Source organism: Physella acuta, unplaced genomic scaffold (genome assembly GCF_028476545.2).
Source record: "Physella acuta isolate Inbredline_101_S28 unplaced genomic scaffold, ASM2847654v3 ptg000575l, whole genome shotgun sequence".
NCBI lineage: Eukaryota > Metazoa > Mollusca > Gastropoda > Physidae > Physella > Physella acuta.
In genome coordinates, this window is record NW_026732094.1 from 269847 (window position 1) to 295700 (window position 25854).

At 32.0% G+C, this 25854-nt stretch overlaps 1 protein-coding gene across 2 annotated transcripts in view; it reads right to left on the bottom strand.

The window, feature by feature from the left end:
• Window positions 1-330: 330 nt before the first annotated feature.
• LOC131946907 (WD repeat and FYVE domain-containing protein 3) overlaps window positions 331-25854 on the bottom strand; it is a 35920-nt gene continuing 10396 nt past the window's right edge. The window contains exons 24-74 of one of the 2 annotated variants that reach the window (XM_059307915.1): window positions 25601-25849; window positions 25194-25375; window positions 24741-24969; window positions 24372-24511; window positions 24042-24153; window positions 23730-23920; window positions 23488-23640; window positions 23227-23300; window positions 22744-22905; window positions 22514-22629; window positions 22282-22393; window positions 21909-22126; window positions 21490-21671; window positions 20938-21081; window positions 20342-20548; window positions 20174-20231; window positions 19863-19984; window positions 19310-19511; window positions 19073-19144; window positions 18603-18828; window positions 18296-18503; window positions 18060-18142; window positions 17238-17343; window positions 16684-16794; window positions 16276-16353; window positions 15916-16048; window positions 15689-15771; window positions 15166-15325; window positions 14479-14738; window positions 13861-14009; window positions 13567-13626; window positions 13252-13398; window positions 13009-13092; window positions 12479-12533; window positions 12222-12341; window positions 11914-12031; window positions 11337-11443; window positions 11034-11187; window positions 10832-10923; window positions 10115-10327; window positions 9842-9944; window positions 9559-9713; window positions 9239-9331; window positions 8909-9142; window positions 8223-8345; window positions 7944-8003; window positions 7262-7825; window positions 6433-6601; window positions 5894-6005; window positions 5570-5767; window positions 331-4812 (exon numbers count right to left, since the gene is read on the bottom strand). In XM_059307915.1, coding sequence (XP_059163898.1) covers window positions 4704-4812; window positions 5570-5767; window positions 5894-6005; window positions 6433-6601; window positions 7262-7825; window positions 7944-8003; window positions 8223-8345; window positions 8909-9142; window positions 9239-9331; window positions 9559-9713; window positions 9842-9944; window positions 10115-10327; window positions 10832-10923; window positions 11034-11187; window positions 11337-11443; window positions 11914-12031; window positions 12222-12341; window positions 12479-12533; window positions 13009-13092; window positions 13252-13398; window positions 13567-13626; window positions 13861-14009; window positions 14479-14738; window positions 15166-15325; window positions 15689-15771; window positions 15916-16048; window positions 16276-16353; window positions 16684-16794; window positions 17238-17343; window positions 18060-18142; window positions 18296-18503; window positions 18603-18828; window positions 19073-19144; window positions 19310-19511; window positions 19863-19984; window positions 20174-20231; window positions 20342-20548; window positions 20938-21081; window positions 21490-21671; window positions 21909-22126; window positions 22282-22393; window positions 22514-22629; window positions 22744-22905; window positions 23227-23300; window positions 23488-23640; window positions 23730-23920; window positions 24042-24153; window positions 24372-24511; window positions 24741-24969; window positions 25194-25375; window positions 25601-25849 — 7592 coding nt within the window. In that variant the 3' untranslated portion in view covers window positions 331-4703. The remainder of the gene's footprint in view (window positions 4813-5569; window positions 5768-5893; window positions 6006-6432; window positions 6602-7261; window positions 7826-7943; window positions 8004-8222; window positions 8346-8908; window positions 9143-9238; window positions 9332-9558; window positions 9714-9841; window positions 9945-10114; window positions 10328-10831; window positions 10924-11033; window positions 11188-11336; window positions 11444-11913; window positions 12032-12221; window positions 12342-12478; window positions 12534-13008; window positions 13093-13251; window positions 13399-13566; window positions 13627-13860; window positions 14010-14478; window positions 14739-15165; window positions 15326-15688; window positions 15772-15915; window positions 16049-16275; window positions 16354-16683; window positions 16795-17237; window positions 17344-18059; window positions 18143-18295; window positions 18504-18602; window positions 18829-19072; window positions 19145-19309; window positions 19512-19862; window positions 19985-20173; window positions 20232-20341; window positions 20549-20937; window positions 21082-21489; window positions 21672-21908; window positions 22127-22281; window positions 22394-22513; window positions 22630-22743; window positions 22906-23226; window positions 23301-23487; window positions 23641-23729; window positions 23921-24041; window positions 24154-24371; window positions 24512-24740; window positions 24970-25193; window positions 25376-25600; window positions 25850-25854) is intronic. The other variant, XM_059307916.1, reaches the window with a different exon arrangement.

Consider the following 25854-nt stretch of genomic DNA (forward strand, 5'->3'; position numbering starts at 1 on the left):
AAGGGACTAGATATTTACAAATTTTTTTTAAAACAAGTATGGCAATCCATGTTTTTCGGTTTTTTTTATCAACAAGTAGAGCACTATGTCTACAGATTACAAATTATTTAACTAAAAGTAGAATTGCTGTAAAAACCAATAGCAAATATCTGTGTGAGTAGCTTTCTTTTTCAACTATTGCTTCATGTTATGGCATCAAAATAACATGGCAACTTCATAATGAAAAAAGTTTTGTAAAAAATATTTTGCTAAATAGCATGGTTAAGTCTATGTGCATGAGACAATCAGATTAACAATGTAAGCAAGTGAAATAAAGAAATAAAAACAAACTGGAAATAAGGGACGTTTTATTGCACATGTACTTCAATATGAATGATCTTAGCAATAAGATACAATTATCTATAGAACTCTAGCTGTAAAAACAAAACAGTAGCTTAGACAAATGTATCCAATTACATCAAATATGTATAAGTCCGACTACAAATAAGATAAAACATCAAATACTTAAACTAGAAGTGATAATTTTAACTACCATGATAAGCAATCTTTAAGTACAGCCACATAGTGAAACAAATGCACTTCAAATATACAGTTATCACAAAAATTACTTTTACTTAACCAATACTATTTTCTTTCCTTTTGTACCAATGATAAGTTTTCAAAACACAACATGGACCAAACATAGAAGAAATTAAATATAGCAGATTAAGATATGAATAGAGCCTTACTAACAATTTATTCATTTAAATGAGTGTGGTGTATGTGTATACATAAATTACTTTATATATATATATATATATATATATATATATATATATATATATATATATATATATATATATATATATATATATATATATATATATATATATATATATATATATATATATATATATATATATATATATATATACATCCACCTGTTTAAACTAGGTAAGATCAACTTTACCACAAGTTTTATATGATAGTTTAAAATATAGCAAGCAGTAGTAGTAAAAATAACTTGAGCTAGCTAAGGGAGATAACCTTAGTTGTCCCCCTTTATTTTCAGTCAACCCTGAGATACACATCTAGCTAAAACTAAAAGAGCCAACACACTTTAAAAAATTATTTTTTTAAAAGACAAAAAGAAAATTCTCATATCATTTTATCAACCAAGAGAAGTATTTTGTTTAAAACAAAGAGAAACCTAAGTTATAAAACATATTTTCTGAATACCCTGTTAACTCTTGTGTCAATAGCAGAATGAGCTGAGGGTTATTTCTCTGATGATATAAAAACTGAAGCCAATCTAAACTGCAGCCACACTAACTTGGGGTGGCAGAGTAAGGGAAATAACCAATGTTGAATACACTGTGTAATCAGCTGTTTCAAAGTTGACAAGACAAGCAAAGAAAATTATCATCATCATCATCAGTGTAGAGCAAAAATGGAAAACCTGTAAAATCCGTGGATTGAATAAACAAAAACATCAGAAAACAAAAACATGGATTCAATCACTGGTCAAGCTGGATGTCTGAAGTAATGATTGTGCTACTGGATGTCTGAAGTAATGATTGTGCTACTGGATGTCTGAAGTAATGATTGTGCTACTGGATGTCTGAAGTAATGATTGTGCTACTGAATATTGGTAGATCCAGCGTGGGATAGGAAGATGTTCATGGGAACTATTGGCACAGATCACAGAAACATTCACAAGAAAAAAAAATGTGTAGAAAAAATATAATAAAAATAAAATAAGAGACTGACAGTTAAATTGTTTCTGGAGAGTGAAAATTAACACATTTCAAGTCTGGTATAAGATGAAAAGACACTTGGTGCAGTTCATTGTAGCTCAATTTTTGGACAAGAGAGTTTAATTTATTGCATGCTTATACTTTAGAAGCAGTTCACTATTTACTATTTAATAAGCCAAATTAAATAATTTACAATTACTTTTAAATTGGGTAGACGAATAATTTAAGACATTTTAAAATAGTTGGCAACAGATTGAGTCCATTTTTAATATATTTCCTTGAATTGTTAGCGCGAAATATATTTGAAGCAAGTGTAAAATGTGGGTGGAATGTACAGATATGGCATATACGGGATTAAGGAAAAAACAAAAAAAAATAGATCAAACAATTAGGCCATACTTTGAAAATGTTTTTAAATGAATTAAATCTAAAAATGGAATGCAAAACATTTAAAGTCTCTTCCTATTAACTCTTGTCTTAAGAAATTAAAAATCTGAAATTTTAAGAAATAATTTCTGAATATTTTATCAAATAAACAAATATAAAACCAAATCACTAATCACTCATTTATCACACAAATATAGGGAGAAAAAAAATTAGGACAAAAAAAATTATTTCTAAGTGTTTTTCCAAAATAATTATATTGATGTATACATTTTTCTTCAGTAAGTAAAAATTGATTTCTCAACGAGGTGAAGATTGTACACTGATTGCTAATGAGTTCGGCAGGCAAGCTTGAATTGATGAGTTCAAATTTAATTATGGGATCTACACAAGTTAACATAACCTGACATTTGAAGCAGAATACAACATTACAATTGATTTACCACTAAAGCTATGCACAGAATGTCAGTATTTGTAAACCTCTAGACAAAGTGGTTTTTTATGAACAAACAACTGAGAAAATAATACTGACATTGAATATAGATATTAATGTATAAAACTATAAAGTACTAAATACAAACTTGATGTTTCACCTGCATGAGCAGGCATTGGCCTAACTAACATTTAAACATTTTTATTATGGAACAACTGCACAGTCCACTGATCCGTTATTTCTTAACACAAAATTCGTGTTAAAGGGTTGTGTATCCTATCACCATCAAACAGCTGACACTTTTCTGTACCTGCATTCAACATTGTCAATCAGATGTAAGCCCACAGTGCAGGCCATATTTTATGTGGATTCTCATTGAATACATTCAAGTAATGACATAAAAATACCATCATTCAAAAACAACAAATGTCTAATTTAGTGGGATGTTTGGGGACTATATATTTTGATAACTGAAGTACCTTAAAATATTATTTTCTTGACAATTCATCAGCTAAATTAATTTTGTACTTTAATATAATTATTGTATTTATTGTGGCCATAATGTTCAAGCAATGATCATTATGGCTACCCAGCACCCCTAAAAACAATCAGAAGATTTTTAAAATTTAGGAATGAGAAATTTGAAGCTGTTGATTTTGTTGGATAATTTAAAAAATATATAATAAATAAGCCATGTCAATAATTTAACAATATAATTATGCACAAAATTAATACAAATAATATATTAAAATATGAACATATATACACACATTAATAACATTTCCTAAACACACCTTGCAATGAGATTTTTCTCTAAATATCAATAAATATTTAATCTCACTAAAAGTTAACCTTACCAAAGAGGGAATTATTGATTACATTTGTCAAACTCTACTTGACATAAAAATCTTCATATTATGAGAAAACACAATATTATGAGAGAATATATTTTACAAGGATTATGAAAAACGAACATAAAATAAATTGTTATAACTTACAAAGACAAAATTATCATGGAAATTAACGATCTCATAAAAGAAATTCCTGTCTTTTAATTCTATATCAGGATTTAAGGTAACAAAAACAATTACAAAAACTAAATATAAAGAATAAGAAAATAAATATAAAAAATAAGAAAACCTTCCATCCTCAGTGGGTAAGTCACCTTTATAAATTTTGATTAATACACACGTTCTGACTAATAAAGTGTGTTATATAGACAAACTAAAATATATATGTTACATTTCTCAGTTTTAATCAAGGGTTAGTTATATTAAAAAGGGATAAAATACAAACATAAGTTTAGGATATTAATACTGAGTTAGTGATACAGGGAATGTAAATAAAGATTTGATTAAAAATGACTAGAAAGAACAATTCATTAGAATTGCTACCTACTCTTTTAGAAAGACTTAATTTTTACCTGCAAATATCCTCAAGCAATTCTTGCTACATGTAAATAGAACAGATCCAGAACACTTACTTTCTACATGTAAGTAAAAACACCCAGAACATTTCTTTGCTACATGTAAGTAGAACATATTCAGAACATTTTTTGCTACATGTAAGTAGAACATATCCAGAACATTTTTTGCTACATGTAAGTAGAACATATCCAGAACATTTTTTTCGCTACATGTAAGTAGAACATATTCAGAATATAAATCTTGCTACAGGTCAATATATAGCTATACCAGTCCATGTTTTCAATTCTTCCCACTAGGGGCACATTTATAACAAACACATCGTTGTGAGTTGATTCAAGGGGAAGTACCTTGTTCTCAAATATATATGCGAGAACATACACTTTATAGATGAATATCAAAGCATTAAAAAAATTGTTTTTTCAACGAACACTGACTCTGCCTGCAATCAACTGGAATTATAGAACAGTTTAAAATCAATAGCTACAGGCAAACGCTCTCATCATCAACTAGCACACACAAGCAAACATTTTTTTACTTCTAACAAGGGTGTGTTAAAACAATCTGGTGCAGCTCTAAACAGTGACTAAACAGGATACAAAACTGGTCTACTGTTGTCTATTGGGCTGTGATATTTTCAGAGGCTTGATTGACAATGTTATAACACCAAGGCTTGATGGACTTTGACTATGTTATAACATTGAGGCTTGTTGGGCTTTGACAATGTTATAACATTGAGGCTTGTTGGGCTTTGACAATGTTGTAGCATGCCTGACACACTCGCACAGGTTTTAATATCCTCAGCCTTTTGATCTCTGTCTCAAAGCAACTGCACCTGGAGATCATTCAAAACATCAGATCATATTTCACATCAGTCTAAGAAAACATCAAAACATCAGATCATATTTCACACCAGTCTAAGAAAACATCAAAACATTTGTCAAACAAAAGTGCTACTGACCACCTATACAGAAATGAACAAAATTTCAGACATAAATCATTAGGGAGAGGGAGGGGGTGCTTCAAGCTTCATTGATGAGTGAAGAGGTGCAGTGGGATAAAATTTACTATGAACAACACTATAGAGATTTCCATGAAATCAGTTATAACATGATAATTCAAAAATTGAAATTTAGATTTTGGTCAGTCTTAAAAAATAAGAAATCAACTTGGAGAAACCGAGCAAACAGAAATATGCGCAAATACAAACTAACTATTAATAATACACATTTCTTTTGTCATATTTCATTGAAAAATGTTTTATAATGCTACATTTGTCGAGTGGTCATTCTTTGCAAATGTTTATAAAAGCTCAATTTTAGAAAAACCAAAAATGTTCTTTCGCACTTTTTTGTGATGCGAATTTTCCGTTGAGCTGTTTTCCATTACATATCATTTCAGTCACCTACAGTCCCACAGTTCCTAAACAGGGCAGATACTCACTCTGAGCAAAAAGACACCCCAAAGTTCCTAAACAGAGCAGATACTCACTTGGAGCAAAAGACAACCCTAGTTTCTAAACAGAGCAGATACTCACTTGGAGCAAAAGACACCCCCCCCCCCCAAAGTTCCTAAACAGAGCAGATACTCACTTGGAACAAAAGACATTCCCACAGTTCCTACAGTGATGTTTTCTCTCAGAGAATGAAAACTTGACCCCACAAGTTGGACATGATTCAGCTCCATCATCCTTGATCCAGTGGTCAGCAACAACTCTTCCAGGCTGGCTAGTGACGGTCCAGTTCCAGATTCTCCCCTTGATGTCGCCCACATACACTGTTTTATGATCTCTGGGGAAATCAGTTTAAACATGTTAAATCTTACTAAATATTTCTGGCCAAAAATAAAATACATCCAGCATAATACGAAACTATTCATGTTAATCCTAAGTATGATGGCCATCCACTTGCACAAACCTGGACAGTGCAATAGCAGTGACCGCTGCTGGTTCTTTATTGTCCTTTCTCTCAAAAGCTGTGTGCATGGTCAGTTTACTGCGGAACACAAGCTGTCTCTGCCAGCAAAAACCTGGACATTGAAAAAAAATTAAAATAAAATAAAAAGAAGTCCAACATATGCTAGTGTTTTAGTCAGTTCTATATAGTTCATTGTTATAGAACAGGGGTCTCCAAATTTTTCAGCCTGAAGGCTGCATTAACTATCAAATATCAGTTCAGGGGGCCAGAATTTCTTCCAGAGAAGAGCCCCCCCCCCCCCCCCCAACAAAATTTAATTTATATAGAAAAATATACAAATTTCAAGTGCAGCAGGCCGTTGTTTGGGGACCCCTGTTATAGAACAACCAGAATCAGATAATTTAAATATTTTATGTAATGAAATGGCTCCATATCCTGTTTGTATCAGTATTGTATTTCTTAGAAGACTGTATTTTACTGTAAAATTAACAATCAACTACAAAATATTTTAACATCCAAAAACTTCAAACTCTCCTCACCTTCTCTGAGTGAATGTTTTCCAATTGGTTTGTATTTCTTCATGTCCTCTATGGCAGTGTTTGTGGTTTTCTTGGCGTTTGTCTCACTGGTCTCCACCTCAGAGGACTCGCTGTGGCTGAAAACTTTGTCCCCCTCTGTAGAAGCTGTTGAAGGTTTGGGATCTGTAACCTGAAATGTGAAACAAATCCATGACAAATATATCCCTGATGAGGGGACATGGTCAAGCAGGAGAGCATCTGATTGCTTGTTAGCTAGGGGCAGTTCTTTCAGCTTGTCTAATGATCATTTAGTTCTGTGTCTATCATTTTAAAAAGCTCTAGTTTAAATACAATGAACCCAGTCGTCTTCTTAAAAAATATTTTAGGTGACTGGAATTATAAGTCTGATGCATGATACATAACAGGCATTAAAACAAAAAATAACTAAAACTTCAGACACTAGCCTCTAACTAGAAGTCTACTAAACAAAAGACTAAAACTTTAGACACTAACCTCTAACCCAGCCTCACTCTAAACAAAAGACAAAAACTTCAGACACTAACCTCTAACCCAGCCTCACTACAAGTCTAAACAAAAGACTAAAACTTCAGACACTAACCTCTAACCCAGCCTCACTACAAGTCTAAACAAAAGACAAAAACTTCAGACACTAACCTCTAACCCAGCATAACTTTAGACACTAACCTCTAACCCAGCATAACTTAGACACTAACCTCTAACCCAGCATAACTTAGACACTAACCTCTAACCCAGCATAACTTAGACACTAACCTCTAACCCAGCATAACTTAGACACTAACCTCTAACCCAGCATAACTTAGACACTAACCTCTAACCCAGCCTCACTACAAGTCTCATCATAGCCAGAAGTCTGTGACATGAGTTCCCTCCTGCCTTGGTCAGCCATATCAGAATCTGTGTCCACTGAATGGGAGCCAGGTTTAACACAAGAGCTGTCAGTCTCCGCTCTATCACTCACATCCTCCGACCCCTTGTAAAGTTCACTGGAACTACTTGTTGCACTCATAGTAAAGTCAAACCCACTTTTTCGCTTGTCCCATGATGCATCACTGTCCTCATCCCTCAACCGTTTAGCAAAAGGACTGTCCTGTTCCTCAGACGAGCCCAAGTCGCAGTCTCTAGTGGCAAGAAAATCTGGGTCTTTGAAATCTTTGAGCATGTCAACAGCAGGTTTACCATCACTGTAGCTATCACAGGACTCGTGCCTTGAGAGTTTTCTCCTACCCATGTAACCTTCATACGAGCTGTGGCGAGACTTTTTGTTGGAGGCCCTTGAGTTGGGGGAAACAGATTCATCTTTTGAACCATCTGTGGAATCTTTAGCAAACGTGGTGGGTTCTTTTGGAACTTGAACATACTCGACACTCCACATCTAAAGAAAACAATTGTAATGGAATATATGTTATACTGTCCTCTAGAGTCAAATGTAAATGTTAATGATCATCACTGTAACAACTAACTTTAACAATGCATATAAAACATGAACTCACCCTGACTACCCCATCACTGCTTCCGGTTAAAACAACATTTTGGATGTCCCATTCATTCATCTGGAATTTTAAAACATTTTTATCAAATCTTTATTTAAACAGCTAGAAATGTATCTTGGACTTAAGTGTTTTAGGGATTGAAACACTGGCATGCTGAACTTAAAAGGATTGTTATTTTTTAAGAACAATTTTAACTGAAAATAATTTTCAAAGTAAAATGTTCAAAAAGCTGCTGTAAAAGTCTTAAAATTCATTTACATGCAGGTGACCTTGATTTACCTGTGAAAAACAGACACAAAAGATCTGCTGGTTCCTGCCTGTGGATGTGTTGACACTGGCTATAGCCTCCCCATTGACATTCCACACATGGAGAAATGTACCGGCACAAGTTGCGATATCACCCTGGGTTAAACAGACATATTTTTAGCTTTTCAACTAGTCCACATACATGTATTAAACAGAAATTAATAAAAACTGTTTTTTCAGATAAATTAATTTAAAACTAACACAACTTTTTATTTAATGTTGGTCTGAGTCTTTTTACTATATGCAGATTTCCAGCCGAGTTTGAATTTTTCTTTTTCAATTTTTTTTTTTATAAGTACTCACATAACTGCATTTTTTAAACCACATTCAGAGCCTTCTAAACAGTATTTTTTTTATTGCTTGTCTAATTCATAATTTGAGTAGTAAAACTCATGACTTTTCAATGAAAAAAAGTTACTTTCTGCTAACCACAATTTAGAGTATTTTTTTCTTTTGATTAATGAAGCATTACTTTAAAAATTAACCATATTGTTCCATAACTTATGTTACATAAGCTTTCATTTACAATTATTTTCTATATTAAAAGAGGTGAGTCTTTTCACAGCATGGAAACTAAAATTATTCCAGCCAGTAAGTAGCACTTCTTGTGTTGTCATGTTGTGTCTAACAAAGCTAGAACAAGACAGCTGTAATCTTACTGTGAGTTCATTGATTGCCACCGCAGCAACAGGCGCAACGTGTCCCCGCAGCTGGTGCACATACACCAGCCTGCTCAGGTCCCACAGGATGCAGGTCTTGTCACGCGAGCCACTCACAATCAAGCTGTAGGCAGCTGATGATGTCAGGCAGGTCACTGGTTCTGTATGGCCGTACAGCGGCTGCTTCAGTGTGGCTTTACGTTCTTTGTTGGAATACTCCCACACATTGACCACCTGAAAAGTAAACCATTTCAAATGCAAGTCAGACAAAACATAGGAACTCTCCTTGATGTATCTACAGATCATAAGGTGTGAACGAAAAGTTCTTACACAGCTGGTTCCTCCAGTAATAAAAATTTTATCATTGGGACAAGAAGCACATAGAATTTCTCCATTGTCCAGACCTTCAAACACCAGAATTGTCTAAATTTGACAAAAGAAGAAATGTTTTGTTACATTTTGTTTATTTATCAAAAAGAATAATCAGTATGCATTGTATTGACCTTTAAAGGAACTTTGAAAATTTAAATTTTACATAACAATATACAAGTCCTTTTTTTTTTAGAAATAAGAGCAGGTGGATATAATACTAATAAGCAAAACCACAAGGCAAATTAGCTTTGAAACAAATATCTAATTGAAAATCTCACCTTCTCAGATTCATAGGATCCAATTCTAATGCTGAGATCAGAGAAGCCCCACGCCAGGTAGCGGGTGTGGCCAGGTGATATGAGAACTTTATTTTGTTCCACAGCTAACAGGTATTTGTCCAGGTGGTGAATCTGTCCTACTGCACCCTTCAGTTCTAGGTGAAAGAAGAAATTCATGTTTAGTACCTACAGTTCTAGATAAAATATTTACATAAATTAATTTTTATGGCATGGGAGATTGCTTAAGCTCGTTAAAGTAAAATGTTACACAGAAAATACAAACCTTTAATTGGTTGCATTGTTGGTTTGAGGTTGTCAACATGATGGAAGAATAAGGTGTTGATCGGAATGTTATTTCTCTTTTGTGGATGTGGTCGCTTGAACAACTTTAAAGAAAATAATTGTTGGAATTCCAAATTATAAAAATGTTAATCAACAAATTACATCTTAAAAATGTAAATATAAAGACCTAATTTTATTTATTTAGTCCTTTTAAAAACTCAAGTATATGTTCATAACTCTTTTTAAGTGTCAGAAATTAATATAAAAAACTAACCTGTTTTGGAATCTGACCAAAATTATTGATGAATCCAATGGTGGCATTTTTCTTGAGTGGGTCATCAATGCTGTAGATATCAACATTGCCTTCATAGAACAAATGATGGAAAACATTGACAGCTTCCACGGCAGGCTGGCCACATTGCTTGTATCCAAATATAAGGTCAATCCACTCATGGAGGTGTGCACTGACGTAGTCACACTCTAAAGCCTGAATACATGGGAGATTTTTATTGGATTGGAATATCAAGAACACTCTAAAGCCTGAATACATGGGAGATTTTTATTGGATTGGAATATCAAGAACACTCTAAAGCCTGAATACATGGGAGATTTTTTTGTATTGGAATATCAAGAACATTCTAAATCCTGAATACATGGGAGATTTTTATTGGATTGGAATATCAAGAACACTCTAAAGCCTGAATACATGGGAGATTTTTTTGTATTGGAATATCAAGAACATTCTAAAGCCTTAATATATGGGATATTTTTCTTTTATTGGTGCTAATCGCAAGAACATTTTAAAGCTTGAATTTGTGAGATTTTTATTCTAATCTAAAAAAAGTTATTGTTTTAAAAAGGTAATAAAAATTTGCTTGAGTTAATTTGGAAGTTTCCATAGAATGGCAAGCAGTGGGTGATTTTTATCAGAATTTACTATACTTAATTTTTCCTGACATTTTTTTCTTTTTGTGTATAAAGCACACTATACCTGTCTATGGACTCTGATGAATTCTCTTGGATCCCCTTTTGCCCAAGGAGGAAGTAAAACATCACCCAGAGAAACTCCATTTTGTTTTACTCCTGGACACAAAACAAAGACATGAAAAGTTAACAAACGATATATTACACCAAAATAACAATTTCTAAACATCTTTAGGATTGTAAATAGAATGTTGTTTTCTTTAACTAACCTAAATCAAAATTGTTTTTGTTTAGGAGAAAATCTGGAAGATAAAAAAATTCTGGGATCAATTCTTTCACATCTGCCATGTTATTTTTAGATGCTGATAACCAGTTTTCTTTGACACTGTGAAACATTCTGTCAGCCAAATCAAAGTGTCCACCCTGAAAATAAATCACAGTTACAATATTAAAATATTTAGAATATTCAATAGAATACCAAAATGCTAATTGTTTTGCAATAAAATGTATCTGTTCACTTAGTACCTTTTTAAGGTGACAAACTAATCAAAGAGTAAATAAAATAGACTTGCCTGGAGTTTGAGAAAATGCTGAGTGAAAGGTTCCATGCGTACAAGATAAGATGCAACAATCATAGCAGATGAGTAGTGTGTTCCATAGTGGTATGGTGGTGTTTCACCTGAGATAATCATTTTACATTAAAACTCTGCACACTCAAAGAGATTCAAAAGTTTTTTTTATCTTATCATTTTGCTTTTCATTGATACATTAATGTAAGTAAACATCACAAGTATCAAGCATGGCTAACAGAAGTATTTGTTTATAATTAATATTTAGAAACAGTAATATATGATGAAGATATTGCACGCATCTAATGCTACTTTAAAATAATATTAATTGTAAACATTTCTTACTTGTATATTTATATATCCATTAAATACTTATTTATCCATAAATTTTAATTTACTTATAAAATTCAACTTTTAGAAACTACAGAATTCATACATCACTTGTAAAAATAAAATAGAAAGAGTTAACTGAATTAATTTACTGCTGTTGTTAAATAGTAGTTGCTTGAATTAAACACAAATATTTAATTCCTCAACCACATATTTTAAAAAATAAACAGTAAACATAAAATTGCTGTACCTTGAGGATCATCCCATTCATTGTATCTCTTCTGAAACTGCTGCAGCCGTACAGGAGTTTGAGCTCCCATTGGTTTAGAAAGGTCACGAAAGTTTGAAGCTTTTGACAGGTCAAGTTCCTGAACAAGTTGGATACACATCAACATTTGAAAGCTTCAAATGGATTTTTTTAATATAATCCAAAACTAGACAAAGTTTCTAAATTATTATTTGGTCAAGTTTATGTTGATGTAGACCATATGTTGAACAAGAAATGTTTAAAAATTTGCTTTTAAATAATAAAGTGTTAAAATTTGTTTACAAAATTACCTCTGCATCATAGTTAGCAATAATCCAAGGAAAAACAGGATACTGCATAAGGTCATTGTAAGATCTGCCTGCTAATGTGTTTAAATGCATCAGGTACTGGAAATTGCTTATTTCTCCTTTCTGGATGTCAGGAAATAAAATAATTATGAAAATAATTAATAAAACTAAGTTAAAAAAGAGCAACAGGAAGAAAAATACTGCTAATATTGTAATTTTATTTTTATTAAAAAAAAAGAAAAATGTTCATGTGTCCTTACTTCCCATCTCTGTGTGACTGATTTCTCTCCAATTAAATTGCTGATGATTCCACCTCTATAAAGAGACAAATGTAGTTTGTAATCAAGTTCTAGATAGGTATGTAATTCAGTTCTACATATACAATAAATCAATCAGTTACTTAAGATATGTCAATGATTTTATAATTATAGGTGCATTAGCCACTGGATGTTTAATTTTTCTAGCTGAAATTATACAAACTGGTGTAGCCAAAAAAGGGTTAAATCACTTATATGAAGCAAAGTTGGCAAATGATGAAAGTGCTTAGAAAAACAAGAAAATAAATGCTATCAAAGTGAAATAATCTATAAGTTTTGAAGAGCAACCAAAATATAGAATATGCCATGGTTGTCAATAATTCATATTTGTGAAATGAATTTTGTGAGCCATCAAAAAGTTGAACCAGTTCATAAAACTGAAGCCAACCTGGCATTCATAAACTAACATTTGTAGCCCCAGCTGCTCTGGCTAATGTGCCCAAAACAATATAAAGCAAATAAATTGTATTCACCCAGTTTCAACTTTAGCATTTTGTCTTTGGCCAGACACTGAGTGCTGGGCATTATCCGTCATAGCTGTGGCAACAGACAGAAATCTGAAACAATAGAAATTTTTATGAATAAAAATAATTCACGCATGCAGTCTACTACAAGAATCTAAAAAAATTACTTTAGCCAATATCATATAATACTATAAAAGTAAAAAAAAGTAAATGAATTGAACATGTTCAGCATGATGCGGAACAAATCCTTACTTGGTCATGACTTTATTTCTGATTTTCCTAGGGAATGCCAGCAGGTGGTTTCTGCCATCACCAGAGAAAACCTCTATAGCTATGGGCTGTAACAGGTAGCGTCTCTTATGGACTTCTCTGATGTCATCATAGGCAAATCTGCTGTACCTATTATAATAAAAAGGAAAATGTTGCCTTAAATAATCATTTCTTAAAGAAAAAGAAAAACTTACACCCACTTAGGGGCAACATAGATCTACTTTAATAAAAAGAAAATGTATTTATATAAAATGAAATTAGTGGAAGAAAAATACCATACAAAGAATCAGAACTTACATTCGCTTTAGATAACTTCCTGTGCCCATTGTAGATTTTGGAATAATTGGATCATGAATTCTGTTTAAAAAAAATCAAATATTTCCATTTTGTTCAGATTTTTTTAAAGACAAAAAAACATTTACTGAATAGCTTAAATTAGCAGTAACAATGTAGAGAGCATTTAAGAACTCATTTCTAAGGAATTATTCATAGCAGGTTTATCTAATATAACATCAAACTTTCTGCAAAAAGATAGAAATTGTTAGATAAATATGAAACTATTATAATCATAAATCTTAAGTTTTGACGTACTCGTATGGCAATGAGTCTATATCTTTTATTTCTTTGGTTCTGAGAAGGGTAAAGCCATCTATGACATAGAAATGTTCTTTGCCAAACAACAACAATCCCTCTGCAGTATCTAGTCCTTGAATCCTTGCACACCTGAACATATGACTGATCTGAAATGATGATCAACAAATAGAAATTAGTTAATGAATTACGAAAGCAATACATAAATATAAATAAATTTTAAAAACAAATGAGAAACTTTGAAGCTCTTAGCCTAAATATTTTATTTTAAATATTTTCTAGTTTAGCCTAAGTGTTTCTGGAGTTCCAAATAGCTACATTCCTATGTTAGAATATTTGTGTAGGTTTTTTAACATTGTTTCCGTTTATGCAAACTTCCTTTAAATTATTAACTTTATGTAATTAATATTACATTTTATGATGTTCACATTACAAGCTGAGGTGAGTTTGTTTTGGTCGGATAAAACACAACAAAAAGGGAATTGTTACTTACAAAATATTTTTAATTTAAGTTTTTAATTTTACTTAGAACTAATGAAAAAAAAAAGGACACTGGAAGCCAGTAAAAATATAGATGGACAGAAAAACAAAAGATAACTCAGACAAAAAAGTATTTACCCTTTCTTTTTCACCAATAAAGTGGAGAATGGTTTGGTTGTCAGCTTTAGTAGTGGGTGAAGATGGAACATCCAAGCTGGTATCATTCTGGCTGTCACCTTGACCTTCACTCTCTGAATGCTCCACTGTGTTCTCTGATCTTTCAGCAGTTTCCTCCAACCTTTCCAGATCAGGATTGTTCAAGTCATCTGTGTCATCATCATCACCAACACTTTTAAAACCTTTTGCCTTTGGAAGTAACTTTTTAAGGCTGTTCACATCTGTAAAGGAAAGAAAATAAATTAATACAAGTGTCTTTATGTGAAGTTGTTGCGATTTACATTTTAAATAAAATAATTTATGACCAAATCTCCTAATGACAATCATAGTATCATAATTTATCAACGTATTTTTAGTTCATCAAATAATTAAACATGGTTTTTTTTCAAGATCTGAAATTATAGAATACATTTATTAAAAGAAATTTGCAGATGTAATTAAATTCTCCCATTTGATGTTCATTTATAATTAATCTAATTTAAGCCTTTCCAGATGTTATTTATTTATTATGAATTTACTTCTCTAGAAATCTGATAAAATAACGTAAACTTCCTTTTCTAACCGTGTGATACCTAATGTGGATATTGCCAGTTCATAGTATTAGCAAATTCTTAACCTTTCATAAAGTAAAGTATAAAAAAGACTAACCATCAGGTGAGCTGTTGCTGTAGTCTGTGCAGTTATTCATTAAATCCACATCTGATGTTTTCTGAATGGGTACTTCCTCCTTACACAAAATACCTTGAGGCCAAAAATGTTCATAATACTTTTTGCTGTCATTGCTTATAGCAACCTTGTATTTCAATGGCTGTAAAAATAGTGCAGTACAATTAGTTTAACAAACACCCTTTGATGATAATTTAAATCCTAACGATCCCCTTTTGTAAAACAATATTTTTTAAACATTGATCAGTCCATTTCAATTATTGTACAGTAGTGTAGAGCTGAATGGCAACATGTGATGTAATCCCATCTTATTCAGTGAGTTTAATGAATTAATTGATGTTTTCTTGAATGACCAAGATTTGAGCTCATGTTAATTGCAGCAACTTTTCTGTGTGTTTCTAGGCAGTAGGTTAGTGTTATATCATTTTTGTGATTTAATATTTTTAAATTTTATAAACAATCTAAGCTCTTATTTACAACAAAAAAACAACAACATAAAACTTACACTGTCTTCCAGATTTGGTCTGTATGGATAGTGAACATAAAACACATCATTTTTCATCATCTTTTTGCGCATTCTAAATGGACCTGTAGTAACACAAAGTATGTTGGTTAAACACAGAAAGAGATGAACAGTTGTTACTTTCTTATGTCTTTTTTATATGCCATACACAATTGTAAAAATGTTTTCTTGTAATATCCAGCCAGCAAAACCCACAAAGCAAGTCTTACCTTCTGTGACGTCCAGCACCATTTTGTCAAGCTTTGACCCAGTCTGGGGTCCCCACAAACTTCTAACTCTGAGCAGCTCTTTCTCAACTTGCTTCCAGTCATCCAGTAAATATTTTTCAAAGTGCTTTTGGGTCTGCAATAAATCAAGTTCCAGTTTACTTATTTTTATTTCAATATTATTTACATATTATTGTGACATATTATCAAGTTTTTATACCAGAAACAAATCTGATCATATTCAGCTTACCACAGAATAGGAAGTGGTTTTTAAACTTCTCTTGTATTACATTTCATTAGGATAACTTAAAAAATTACAACTACATGAATTTGAATTGAGTTTTGCATATAGAAAGTTTTTACCTGTAAATATTGCTCATGCTGGAATAGCACAACATTTTTTACAAGGACCACATGGCTAATGGTGGCTTGAAGGAAGTCCTGCATTAAAAGTCAAAGGTTATATTTTTAAAGTTTTATAATGGCATCCACTTGTTCATCCAACAAACAGACCAGATAACATACAAAGATACAAAGACATATTAACTACAAACCTTCAGATCTTCAAACATACCATAAAACAGTCTATATTTAATGCTCTTAGATTAAAATAGGAAACAATATATATGAAAGTATTATAGAGGTCCACAATTTATTGTATTTATTTTGGGATAAGTAAATTAGTTCCATATTTTGTGGTTTTAATTTTGTTCTGAAAAATACTGCAAATACCAACATCATATGTACATTTTCAATTAAAAATGGACTTACATTAACATGAACATTGGAAATTGGTGATGACTTCAAAGGCAAATCCTTCTTACTTTTCCTGGATGCTAAACGCAAAACTCCGCTGACTCCACTTCCAACTTTTTGAAGTTTCTTCAAAAAAATTTAAGATTATATTTTCAGCCCACTTTTTGTGCTGGATTCTATTTTGATACAACAGGTACCACTTTACACAAAATCAATGTTAAGTCTTTACGTATTTTCTATGGTTTAGCTAAAAAAAAAAACTTTAACTAGAATTTTAGAATATTTTCTCTTTATACTCCATTGTTTTGCTGAATCCAAGTTTTTATTCATATATCTATATCTAGGTCAGGATATTGCCAGAGCTGCTATTTTTAGTTGTGTTGTAAAAAGCCTAGGCATCAGAGTTAAAAAAAGCAAAAAAATAGTGGCTTGTAAAACAGCCTTTTCTAAAATTAAGGAACACCATTCAGTGGCTGCATTAAACAATAGCATCAGCAATTGAAAGAATTGTGGTTGAATGTAATAATAATTCTTGACTTGAGTTAAACAAATATGCAACAAGTACTTACAGACTGAATTTGGTTCTGTAGTTTTTCTATCTGGAGGAAAGAGGATTTACGCTCATTTTCAGCATAACTAACCCAAATCTTTGATGCACTCTCTTGGATTAACAACCTGAAATATAAGTTTCAAAGCTTTTACTCTAATGCATAAGTAACAAATCTTAATAACAGTTAATTTATCAACAATTATTTTGAAATATTTTTTTTATAAAAACAAAATTTCTCACTAGTATCTAGTATTTATGAATTTACATAACTTCCCAAATATTTAATATTTTAAATAATATGATTAAATTCCTGATTTTTTTTTCTATTGCAGGTTAGGAATTTAATATAAATATTATAATGATAATTTTTTAATTTAATATAGCTTAGGAATAAGAATTTTAAAAATGTTTTCTTCAAAGTAATAAAAACATTTTTAAGAAAAAAACTTAGTAAGCTGCTGAAAGCAGTTTAATTTTCAAATAAAATTAAGTTATAATTGTTGTCTAAAAAAATCTGCCCTTAATGTTAGCTTAGTAAAGTAATTGACTATTACTTTCGTACATCAAAACTAATTGTAAAATAAAAAAACAGAGGACTCAATAAAAAAGATGATTAAAACTAGAGCTATTTACCACTGCACACATTAGGCTAGATTAAACATGCTTGTCTTTACATGTGACTACAGTCCAATAACTTATTTTTTATCTTGTATATTATTAAATTAAAATCATGATACATGATAATTTGGTTTAATGATTGCTCCAAAAAAATAGTGTTGCCTGTCAAATTACTTGAAGTAGCTATTTCTTTCACAAAAGATTAAATTCTTTCCAGGTTTACCTGACAGCATTGATATCAGGTGACACAATGGTTTTTGAAGGGGCACTGTTGTTGAGCTGAGTTCTAAACAGTTCTTCCAAAGCCTGGAAAAGACAAAGAAAAAAATAACAGTATACTGTAACTATTAATAAATAACACATAACATCAAATAAACATGAACATTTTTTTTTTCTCATCAAAAACAGCAATTGTCCTTTTAATGAAACAAAAAAAAAGTTTTAGAAAAAAATACAAACCGGTTTCTTGAAAACGTAGAGCTCATCCCACACTCTTTTAGCAGCAGAAGAAACCAGATGCATACCCTGCTTGAGATCAGGGTTGAATGTGCCAGATTTGCTATCTAGTCCCTCACTCTGAGTGCCTAAGATGTCTATTCCTTGGGTCATTTCTGGATTGACATGCCAGGTTGTGGTCCTTGGCTTGGTTTCACTCAAGTTAGCACCACTGTATAAAGGTTTGAGAAAAATAAAATGCCTTCAATGTATATGGAAAGAATATAGTATTAAGTCAAGATGAAGTTACAACTATGTTAAGGAATCATACCTTGATTCAGGATCCTCTGTCAACTGAAGCAAGCAATAGCATAGGCATCCTAAAAACTCATTGTCGTGGTTACCAGGACCAAAGATCAAATTTCTATTATTTGTGAGTAAGTGGAGTGCATCAAGAACACTTGCTTGGCTTGCTAGAGAATCTATGGGTCGGGACAACTGGAACAGAATGGTCCGATTCAAGCATTTGTAGATTGGATCTAATGAGATGCCTGTAGCTGATAAAGAAAGAAAAAGAATTCATTGAATGGTCATCAAAATATAAAGCGATAATGAAAATTTTAAAAAATTGTTATAGAAATCTAAACTGCAGTTTAAGTTTACTTTCATTTACTTCTAATTTCAACTTGAGACTAAAATAAATAACCTGCTAATCTTGTGTAATTTTTAAGAATTAGAAAATTGGGAATAAAAATTGACATTTCAAACTATAACAAAATTTTGGTTTATAAGGATGCTTACATTTTCTCTTTGCTTGAGAAATCAGTTTGCTTAAGAAATCAAACACATCCTGTGGTTCTCTTGTAAATACACCTGGAAATAAAGCATGCTCGAAGTGAAATAAAAATGTACAATAAAGTTTTTTACCAATATACGTGACCATATTATCTGTTTAACAAATAAAAGACTTAACTTGGCAGTGAAATCTGTTTAAAGGTCAGGACTGGTAAAACATGGCAATCTGAAAGCAAATCTTACCATGCCACATCTTGTCAACAACACGACTAGCAAAGTAAAAGACATTTGTAGCCATGTGGCTGTAGCTGCTCCCAGACATCAAAGGCAGTGCTGCTTGGTCACCTAACAGAATGTCTGCAGCAAGCAGGTGATCCATCAAAATTTTTAGCATTTCAGTTTGAAATTCTTTCTGCTGGGCTCGACTGGCATGTTCTGGAGTAGCCTGGAGAAAATCAATAAAAAATGTTACTTGTAAATTGAAACATGTTCCCTTATCTTATACAAAGATATTTTCTAAAAATACTTAACTTTTTTAAGGGATTGTTAAACTTATTTAATAAATAAATCTATTAAATGGAAAGCGTTATGTTAATATCACTTTGATTAAGGTTTTGATATTTAAATTAAATGAACAGTGTTATTATTATGTTTCCATTTGCTTTCTTTATTCATTTTTTTATAAATTTGATATAACAAAATTTATGCTTAAAAAATACTATGAAAAATATAATTTTCTATGTGCTCCAATAATAAATTGTAGGAATTAGAAGATGTAAAAAAAAGTTTGACTAACATCCAACACAAGATCAAGGACAGAGGCAGATTTTCCACTTGGCATTTGAGACAAGCTGTCAATGACTATGGTACGGATAAAGTCAATAATGAGCCTGCGAACAGGGTGGCCAGTAAGGAAGCCTGTAAGATTGAAAAAAAATTTATTATAATACTGTATCATTGCATTATTTTTTATCACATTTTTTTACACCATGCACTTTTCAGCATAGCTACTACCGGCATTTAATTTTACATACTACCTATATACTGATAAATTAATTAGCTTTTGTTTTAATTGTAAAATGCACATGAACAAATGTTTAAAAATACCTGAACATTCTTTGTTAGGAAGCTTGACAACCACTAAGGAGTCAGATTCAGGGAATGGCTAAAATAAATAAATGAAACAATAACTTAATTAACGTTACTAAAGTTCATTTTTTAAAGAATACTTAAATTAATGTATCTACCTATTGAGGGAACAACAAACACAGCTACCTTGAACTCTTCATTAGGTGTGGTGACATCACTGTCAATGTCCCCTATGGAGGTAGGAAACAGAGTGGCCACCAAAGCTGTGACAAAGTCAGAGGAGGAGCATACAGACTGGAACTCAGATAAGTTGTGGTACAAAAACATCAGGAACTGGATCACTGTCACTGGGTAATCATTCTCTATGCTGGAAGGTAGGCTTGAAGAATCCATCTAAACAGTTTAATAGATAAATAATTTAAAGATTGGGAGAAAATTATATATATATTTTGATTAAAATTAAATTTCTACTTAAAAGATTTTTAAAATCACACTTTAAATACTTCTTTTTAATTTTAACATATATATATATTGAGTTTAGTGCAAGTAATCAACTTTTAAAGTACAAAAAAAAACAATACTTGTAATAATAAGTGAAAATGTGTTTAGCGATTCTGAAGGGTTAAGATGAACCTCTGGTAATAGCCTATGAGCTGTGTGGCTATTTTTTTCATGTTTTTTTACTAGATTTATGAGTAAACTTAGGCAACACTAGCAGTTTTTGTCATTTATTCTATACAAGCCATTATTTGTTTAGAAAAACTATTGTTACTGAAACAAACCTCATTGATCATGCATCTGATCATTGCCAAAAGCACCAGAGCAGCATCTGGACACAAGTCTATTGCCTCTCTAGACAAAATATGCATTGGTTTACTTGATGACACTCCAAATATCACAGTCCAAACAGCATCTACGTTTAGTGGCTGAAATATTTCCATGAAGATTGTCCTTACATTGTTTTTTTGAAAAAATGTAATTGTAAAACCACAATATTAACAATAATTCACAGCCTAATTTTAAGTTTAAGCTTAAAGAACTCACAACACAAAACTTTAAAATGAAAAATGTTTTTGCTATTTTGGGAGCCTATTTTTCTTGCAGAACCACATTTTTTAAAGTCTTTGGTGTTTGCAGAAAACTGAAATCTGTAAGTCAATCTGCTAATGCATAATAAAGAATAAAAGACTACCTGTATAATAACTGCAGTAATGATTGTATAATATAAATTTTCAAAAACAACCCAAAGACTTGAAAATACAGATCCTCAAATTATTTTGCATGTTTAAAGAGTAGTGTAAATAAAGTCTTGTATAATAACAACATGAACAAACCTGTCCATTCATCATGAGAGACCTGTTCTGTTGCCCCAGCAGTAAAGCCATTAAAAGATAGTACACATCAGGAACATCATTGTGCTTAGACAGCAGCCACTGGAGTGCCTGGAATCCTGGCACATGACACACTTCATGGTTTATTTCATTCTCATTGCGTGTGTGAGCACCAACATTGAAGCCTACCAAAAAGAAATAAAAGCTTGAGGTTGTTTTTTTTTAAATAAGTTCAGTACAAATAATGTAACGGCGAAATTGGTACAATATTTGGTATTAAAACATTAATACATTTAAAAGATTTGTTTTATTTTCAATATTAAAGCTATATCTAGAACATCTTTATACTGCTAACACTAAAAATATACTAGCTTTACAAGGATTTGAAGTAAAAGCAAGCGTGTAGCCTGATTTGTTCTTACCTAACATCACAGACATTTGATTTTTCAAAACCAGCTCAGTTCCTCCCATCCATCCTCCTCCGTAACTCCCTTCTCGAAATCTCTTCACATTGTCATTGTTGCGAAACATGACCAGCAGAATTCTTAAAGCCAACACCACAGAGCTTGAGTGAATATGGCTTTGCATGAACAGAAGCAGCCAGTCATAGCCCAAACGTTTTGCAATGTCATCACATGTCCTAAAAAATAGTTTTCTTTGCAACATTACTAAGAAAATCCAGAAATTATTTAATCTAGATTTATAGCACTGAATGACCTACCAAAAAAGACCTACACTAACTGAAAACTGTTTATAATTTGTTAAAATTTGTAATTATGGTAAACTTCTACTCACTGCAAATTAACCCCAGCACAGTTATTTTGTGGTTTGACCAACTTTAGAATAACATCCAGCAGGATGTTGCGCATGTTGATATTGTGTACCATCTGGGGAAGGCTACAATCAGCTGAAATGTTTGAAAAGTTCATGTTTTATGCAACTAACTACACACAAAAACTGATTAGAAAATAATAATTTTGTATAAGAAATAAGAATCTTCTAGTTTTATTTTTGAATTACAACTTACTTAATCCATTTGACTGTTCTGATTCTGTAGTTCCATCCATTTTTTGGTTCTGTATATCCACATTTTTCTCACTAAATGATGCTACTGGAAATGTTGAAACTAAATGCTGGCCAAATCTAAAATAACATTGAAAACTCACTTAATATACATACAGATATTTATATATATATATATATAAATACAACATCAAATTATTTGGATATAATATAAGGTTATTTGGAGCCTCTTACCTCAGTAAACCAGAATGGTCTGATGGCCCAGCCAAAATCTCTCCCAGCACATTTCCCACTGACTGGACTGTGGGTATGGGTAGTCTTGGATCTTTTAAAATGTGGAGCAGTTTTGTGGTCAGGTCCATGCTTTTCATAATACTTTGATTGGTCTTTAATTCACTGTTTGAAAAGGTTTGACAATAATACAAATTGAATCATTCTTTACACAATGAGCATATATTATATTTTAAAATTTAAAATGCATATTAAAATTCATAACTAATTTTAAAGTAGAATTTTTAAAAAAGCATAAATAATTAAATGCCTAAAGAAGTTTCTTTATGTTAGAACTAAATAAAATATTGTATTTCTCCTTTTACAAATGTTATGTTCAAATAATTGCATGAATGGATGCTGTTTTAAAAATTGTTTAGATTAGCACACTATTTTATTAAATGGAATAGAAAACTACAAAATTTTATTGAAAAACATACAACTAACCTGGAATCAGTAAGGAGCTCATAGAAGTGCTCATACAATGAGCGCTGCAAATCACCAGGAGCTTCATGCCAGATCTAAATAAACAACACATTAAAATTATATCACTATTAATAGTACAGCTACATAAAGAAAAAAAATATTAAAATTTACTAAAAAATGGGATGTATTTCATCATAAGAACTTATTTTAAGGTTACAAATGTATCAACAATTTCAGATCAAAATAATCTTTATTCCTTTTTTTATTTGTGTTCGTAATTACCTCTAAATCACAAAGGAGATCTTGGAATGCAGAGATGTTTGGAATGGTTGAAGATTCTCTCCCGCTATCCAAGGTACCAACAAGAGAGAATGTCAAGTGAAGGATATGACTGTTAAGAAGATTGCGCTTTTTCTTGTAGAGCATGGCAAGCAGCTATGGAGGACAAATACACCATGAATAAATCCAGGGTTATAAAAAAGTTTGTTATGTATACAAACAATATAAAAAATAGTGTATCTTACCTGATATCCATGAATTCTGTCCATATCCCACTTTGATGAGTTATTGCTCCTTACAACACATACCAGTGCCTTTACAGCAGCATACAAACTTTCCACATCTTTAGCCATAGCAATAAGTCCAAGCAACACAGAAGTGCCTCCAACATTATCCAGCATCCGTGCTACAGGCTGTGGGCAGAAGGTACGGACACCTGAAAAGAAGTTCCTCAAGATTTTAAACTGCAAGATTTTAACAAAAACAATTAATTTAAATTGAGTTCAGGACAAGCAAACAAAACCTTAATATTTCTAGTTAGAATAAGGAAATGTTACCTAGGTAACCCATCAGAACAGCACCAAGACTTCTGGCTGAGCCTGCCAAATGAGCAGCTGAGTTGTGGATTATTCTAATGGGGGTGGCATTTTCATGTGCTGACATTGCTAACTGGAAAAGTTGTTTAAGTTGCTTAAAAATATACTGTTGTTTTTATTTTTAATACTAACAAATGATACAGTGTTTAAAACATACAAAGTCATATGAGAAAGAGGAAAATAGCAGATCGTAATAAATATCAAATATGACAGTTTTGTTTTAAACGTTTTCTATAACAACAAATACAACAAATCATAATGATATATCATCTTTTAAAAAAGGAAACCTACCTGTTTAGCAATGGACTTGCTGTCCACTTTGTTGTAGACTTTCCTAATCTTTGCAATGGTCATCTGTGACATGGCATGTGCAAATACCCCAAACATGACTCTCTCTTCCCCAATGTATGGTGCACTCACTTCTCCATCCTCTGAAATTTAAAATTTTATTTTTACAATTTAATAATTATCCCATATTGTATTGTTAACCCTACAGAATTATAAATATGTCCATCTATTAAGTTAAGTGAATGTTACTGATTCAACTTGACTTCTAAATACCAACTGCACAAAAAAATATGATTCATTTTTTAGTTAACAAAGTTCAGCTTGACTTGAATTTTAAAATGAGCATTACATTATAAACAAATATATCAGTACCTGCAATAGGAGCTTGCAAACTTCCAACATAAGTAGGTCCAAGCTGGTACAAATTTTTGACAATGGAGGCTGTAACTATATCTTCAAGCATAAAACATGGTCCTTGCCTCCACAGTAAACGTGACTGTCTGCGTAGCTGTGGTGGTGTTCCAATATAGGCAAATACTGATGTAAAGGCAGTTGGACTGGCAGTGCCTCCACCACCAAGATTGGGAGATATGTAGTGAAGCTGAAATGTTTTTTAATTGTAAGTTTTTAGCTTAGTGTTATATTGATTTAGTACTCTTAAATAGCTGTGTGGGATTATGTGAATTGTGGATCTGAGATTAAAAAATTAAATACCTGTATTTTTAAAAAAAAGTACATAAATTTTATGTAATTTTATAAATGTTTTTTCTTATTTCTTCAACCAGCACTACATTTAATTGACTCATTTAAACTGTAAAAACCAACCTTTTGAGGGGACATCAACTCTCCATCAACAAAAAGGCTGATGTTACTGTTTTTCATGATGCCAGCTCTGTGGAGCACCAAAACCAGGTGATGCCACTGGCCTTCCTGGGTTAGCTCAGGACACCAGAAGCGCACAGTGTTGTCATTTAGAGGGGGCTCTTGTTCTATTTCACAGCCATTCCCTAAATTATAAAATTTAAAGTTTTACACATTTCCTAGTTTGGTTCCTATCGAACTTGTTGATTAAACTATTACTTATCTTATTCTATGAAGTATGAAATGTTTTATTTTTTACATAAGGTAACTGAAAACTAAAGTCTTTTCACAAGTCTAATTTTTTTTTTAAATGGGGATTTCTAATTTAATGTCATTGGGACAAAAAAAGATAAAGGGGGAAAAAATCCAACCTGTAGAAGGAACATATAGGTCCTCACCAGCATTTGGCATGTAGTTCTCCTGGGTTGTAACAATCAGGGCCCTGTCTTTTGACATGATGGAAACACTTAAGCAAATGAGATTTTCCTCGCGCCCCTGCAGGTTGCGAACTATAGTCAGTAGTCTCACAGGATGGGCATCTAGACCAAATGTACTGAATTTGTCTACACAAAACCAAGTGGAGTATGTCAAACCAGATTGTGGTGGGAACACACGTTCTCCTTTG